We start from the raw sequence: 5,782 nt of genomic DNA, 5'->3' as shown, positions 1-5,782 counted from the left end.
ATGGACATAATGGCTTGGCAAATAATGTTGGAGTTCAAATTTGGATGGTCCTGGTTAATCCCCTTGCATAACATAGATGCTCATTTTGTCCAAGGTCTTTTTTCGAGCTTATTTAAATAAAATTTTTTGTTAGTTCATTTTCAATAATGTTAATAACGTCTATTAGATATAAATGGCAAAAATCTTCAGATAATTCATTGAAAAAATAATTTCTTCAAATATTATTGTCGAAGAATTATTTGTTGAAATGGGGTGATTACTACAGTAATCTGTTTGGTCGCCAGGTGATCCAAACAACCTATGCAGGTCGCCATGCAAGCCGAACGACCTGTGCAGGTCGCCATGCAAGCCATGCGAATCCGGGAACCCATTAGTGCTTAAAAGTTGTTGCCCTCGACTCCCTGCAGCACTGTTCCATACAAGCTGAATACGTTATGCAATTCCTTGAAGACTCCATAATTTCTATGCGTCTTCAGCATTTGCACAGCTAAAAAGTTATTGCCCTCGACTCCCTGCGGCACTGTTCCATGCACAGCTAAAATAGTGCTGCCCTTGACTCCCTTAAACATTGCTCTATGCACACCTAAAGCATGGAGTCTTAATTTTTGAACACCTTAAAGTCGCATAGAAATCTTGGAGATTTCCACAAGTTGCGTCACTTACAATGCATCTTCAATAATTACTGTTCAAAACACCCCATCGTGAGAAATAAAATTTGGGGTGGACTACTTGGGGAATTGTTTTTTCCAAAAGCCTTATCGTGGTTGTTTTGCCGATATAAATACCTAGGTTAGGATCTTATTACATATGAATATTAGATGTATAAATATATTATTATATGTAGGTATATTTGTATCATATATGTGTATAGATACTTGTGGACATTAGATTTTGTTTGGATCTATAGTTTATTAATATTAGTATTTATAATGACTTAGGATTATTTCTATGCCTATAGTTTTTAATTTTAATAGTTTATATAAGTTCGTTAGCTACCATTATTATGGACATGTGTATCTTGTAATTATTGATTAACTATGGTTTTTTATTTCTTTTGTATTTTTATTATAAGTTTAGTATTATTCTTGCTTGTTTTTATAATGACGTTAGTACATATTTATTTTTGGTGTCGTTATTATGTTTACTATTAGGGTATTATTATGGTATTATGGTGATACTAGTATTACTATGATTTTTTTATATAGCCTTTGGTTGTTATTTAAAATTTCATTATAATATTAAATTTTTAATATCTTACGTTTTTAATTTCAGAGGTGTTACAAATTACAAAACAGACCCGAGTCTGTTAAAGTCCAACAACTAAGGAAGCTTACATGACCCAATATTACGAGGGCCCAACCAACAGGCCTAACAGTGAAAAACCCTAACGACCCATGTTTACTAAGGTTGCTGGAAACCCTAGAAAGCCATGTTCAGCCACCGCCAGTAACGCCAGTAATCACACCTGAAGTCAGCTGCCGTCGTCACTGCCGTTTGCCCTAGTTGATCCGGCAGTAGTGTTAATTGCTGACAAGAGGTTAACTACCACCACTGTTTCATAACAGTAACAACTCCAATCAAATCAAGAAAAAGAAAAAGAAAAAGAAAAGTAGAGAACAATATGACTCCACTTACCCCACGTTGGAGGGGGATTGTCCCAGGTTAATATAATTTTAATATACAGTTTTACCGAATATATTAAAAGATATTTAATAAATTTGGTTTAGCGCTATCAAAAATGTTGAGTAATAATAATGTAGTAGGTCTAAATCATGAAGAAATATAAAAAAATTGACAACCGACAAACTTAGGTTGTCGGTTTATGTCGATACTTTATAAAAATATATCGATCCACATCAATATAACAGGAAAAAATATGACAAAACCGGTCACGAAAAGACAAAACCGGTAAAGCGCTACCAGATATATTGCACGTGTCGATACTTTAATATAAGTATCGACACATTGTGACTTTAAAGGAGAAGCAATTTTAGCGCCTATAAAGTGTCGATTCTTTATAAATATGTATCGATCTACAATGATATAACAGGTAAAAATATGACAAAATCGGTCAGGAAAAGACAAAACCGGTAAAGAGATACCAGATATATTGCAAGTGTCGATACTTTAATATAAATATCGACACATTGTGAATTTAAAGGAGAAACAGTTTTAGCGCCTATAAAGTGTCGATTCTTTATAAATATGTATCGATCTACAACGATATAACATGTAAAAAAATGACAAAACCGATCAGGAAAAGACAAAACCGGTAAAGAGATACCAGATATATTGCAAGTGTCGATACTTTAATATAAGTATCGACACATTGTGAATTTAAAGGAGAAACAGTTTCAGCGCTATAAAGTGTCGATTCTTTATAAATATGTATCGATCCACAACGATATAACATGTAAAAATTTCCCTCGTGTTCCTTCAAACGCTCCCCAATATTCTGCAGCTTCGAGTGGTGGGCTTCCTATGTCATTACCTCAACCTCGACCCATGGGTGTTCAAATGATGCAATCTATTCGTCCACCACCACCTCCAATGCAAATGGCGCCTGGCCAACCACACATGATGATGAATCGACCAACCCAAATGCCTCCATCAATGTCCATGAATGCTCCTGTGCCCCCTCCTCCGGGTTCTCAGTTTACCCCTGTGTCAGTTCCTAGACCCTTTGCCCCTCTTACCGTCCCACCACCTGCCATGCCTATGATGCAGCCACCACCACTGTTGCCCCAAGGAATGCCTCCACCGCCACCACCCACAGAAGCTCCTCCACCACTTCCTGATGAACCCGAGCCAAAGAAACAGAAGCTTGATGATTTCATGCTTGTTCCTGAAGATCAGTTCCTTGCTCAACATCCGGTACGAGGATCCCTTGCCCTAATTCCAAAGTACTTTTATTTACTTGTTTCATTGTACCTCTAACAACTGTTGATTGGGATCTCTTTTAGGGACCTGCTCGTATTACTGTATCAGTACCAAACCTCGATGAAGGGAATCTCAAAGGACAACTTCTGGAGATCACGGTGCAGGCCTTATCCGAAACGGTTAGCAGTTTGAAGGAGAAAATTTCAGGGGAGATCCAGCTTCCTTCGAACAAACAGAAACTCAGTGGAAAAGCTGGGTTCCTGAAGGACAATATGACCCTTGCATATTACAACATTGGAGCAGGAGAAACACTGGCTCTTTCATTAAGGGAGCGTGGTGGGAGGAAAAGATGAGAGGTTTCGAACCAGGCGATTTTAAGGTTTGTGTTTGAATTTGGAAACTATTGTGGGAATCTTTTGGTGATTACATTTGCATTGGTTGGGTCATGCATTATCACGAATTTATGTTTAGTATAGGATTTTGCTAAAGATCAGGTGATGTTATCTGTTATTTTTGTTTTGAAGGATTTTACAATAGATTCTTTTTCTCTCCTTAAAGCTAAACTTAAGCTCCCATTGGTTATACTGCTAGTTAAAAAAATGTTCAGTTATATATTTTGGAGATATAAGTCAGTAATTTTGATGATGTGTAATTATGCTCGTGGTAACTGTACTCTCTACATTTAAGATTTAGTTCCTCTACTCGTAATTCTGGGAATTAAGTCCCTCTACACCTATTATTTTGTTTAATAATTGAAGTTCAATCAATAACCCCATTAAAGGACTTCCATTATTTTGGATTATGTGACATTTTAAAATAAAATATTTGTTCATGTGGATAATTTAAAGCACATCCCATATTAAGAAAAGAAAAACTTAAATCTCACATTCAACGTTTTTATTTGCTTATTTGACCTCCAATGCATGACACAGAGGCCGCACGAGTTAAACTATTTTTTTTTTAAAATGTCACATAATCAATTTTAATGGAAGTCCTTTGACGGGTGTTACCAATTGGATTTCAATTATTAAATCAAAATAGGGACTAAATTCCTTAGATTAAAAGTTGGGGTATTTAAAGTCAAATGTGTGAGCAGTACTCTGAGTGAAAGCAACGGGAGGCTGGTTCGCATAGATTAATCAGTGTTCTGCTCCTTGCAAAACAGTTGAATTTGAATCATATGGTTATGAGCTTGATGCTGTCTCTATTACTAGTTTTATGAAAAGTTCTCATTCAAAGAAGAGGTTATCAAATTCCTTATTTTCGATTGCAGGACAATGTTGAACCTCTTCAAGATGACTCGGATTATCGATACTCTCCATGTGCCTTAGGTAGAAGGAGTGATTTTAACATGTATGGAAATTTTGATTTTAGTTGTGTAATGGTGTCAACTTGGATTGTAGTTCTTAATTTGTTTTTATTCAACCTCTTGTTTTGGTGAATGCTATATTATTCCTACTCCTAATTTCTCTTTGATGGAACTTTCCTTTGTTACCAAAAAAAGCATAATTAAATCCTATTTTATGATTGAATCTTTTGAGGGAAAATAAAAAGGAAAGGCCAAGAATTTGGTGAACAAGAAGAAACCAGTTATTTTGTTTTTACAGGAGACAAAATTGTCGAATTTTAAACTGTCAGTGGTGAGAAGGTTATCGGGGAACCTTTTGAATGGGCTTCAAAGAGTCAGTTTGAGTGTGTCTTCATAAATGTTTACGGACCAGCAATTGATTCTGAGAAGGGGGCGTTTTTTTGATGACTTATTGTCTTTTGTATGAGGCAGAATCTTCCTCTGTGCCTAGGTGGTGATTTTAACGCTTATTTATCACCAGAGAAAAGTGGGGTATCTCAGAATAGACACAGCATGAATTTACTCAGAACCTTCATCCAACAAGTCGAACTCGTTGATTTGCCACTAACAGGGGACGATTCACGTGGTGCAACAACAGAGAAAGGCCTACGCTTGTAAGATTAGATCGGTTCCTGGCAAGTGACGTCTTTTTGGAGGGCTTTCCAAATTTGGCGCAAAATTTGCTTCAGCGGTCTTTGTCGGACCATAATGCAATTGAGTTAGCAAATGAAGATTTTGATTGGGGACCAAAGCCATTCAGATCTTTTAACTACCTGTTGGAAGATGAAGGGTTCGTGAAAATGGTGGATTCGGAAATCATCCGACTGTCAAAGAAGAACAATAGAAGTGGTATCTTAAGCATGCTTAGAGACACCAAAAAAGAAATTAAGAAGTGGTCTGGCAGCAAGATGTCAAAATTATCAGAGGATATTCGAATCCTAGAAAAGAAGGAAGAACCTGTTCAGAAAACAAAATATGAAAGCAAGGTTTAATCCGTTTTAGTGGGGAGAGGAAAAATGAATTCTGTTCCTACATTTTATGTTTTATACTAGACCCGAAGACCCATTTGGACCACTTGGATCCGCGCCTAGAAAATGGGTAGGGTGAATGTCCTCTCTTGTGTCCTTTTCATGTGATCACACTTTTTTTTTTTAAAACGTACCATACTTTTCCTTAATTTATTTTGATTTTGTTTCTTTTATACATATTTAATTTTTTTCCATAATATACATTTTTGGCCCATTATTAATTCCTAAAATTATTTTTATCTCCTTGATCTTTGATTTGAGTTTTGTATTTTAAATTAAACTTTCCTTTTAATTTCAAACTATTTTAAATTTATTTTGTTTTAAAAAATATCCCTCGATTCCATAAATCTGAGAGGCCACTTCTTTTCATTTTGTTTCCTTTTTAAAGTAAATTCGTCTTGAAGGTTACTAATTTATTCTAGCCGGCTATTTATTTGATTTTGATTTGACTCTTTTGTTCCTTAATATGCGCGAGTTGCACTTTTTTCCCATGTTTGTACTTTCTTTTTCTATTTTCTTCTACTTT

General features: G+C 35.7%; 1 protein-coding gene across 1 annotated transcript; it reads left to right on the top strand.

The window, feature by feature from the left end:
• Positions 1–2,423: 2,423 nt before the first annotated feature.
• On the top strand, positions 2,424–4,314 carry LOC120187352 (probable splicing factor 3A subunit 1). The gene is made up of 3 exons (XM_039191089.1): positions 2,424–2,874; positions 2,964–3,259; positions 4,154–4,314. Exons 1-2 carry the CDS (start codon positions 2,482–2,484, stop codon positions 3,231–3,233), a joined length of 663 nt encoding a protein of 220 aa, XP_039047020.1. The 5' UTR covers positions 2,424–2,481; the 3' UTR covers positions 3,234–3,259; positions 4,154–4,314.
• The last annotated feature ends 1,468 nt before the right edge of the window (positions 4,315–5,782 follow it).

Source organism: Hibiscus syriacus, unplaced genomic scaffold, assembly GCF_006381635.1.
Source record: "Hibiscus syriacus cultivar Baekdansim isolate YM2019G1 unplaced genomic scaffold, ASM638163v2 tig00113725_pilon, whole genome shotgun sequence".
Classification (NCBI taxonomy): domain Eukaryota; kingdom Viridiplantae; phylum Streptophyta; class Magnoliopsida; order Malvales; family Malvaceae; genus Hibiscus; species Hibiscus syriacus.
Note: the sequence above shows the minus strand (reverse complement) of the source record. Positions and strands in the feature narration are given on the sequence as shown.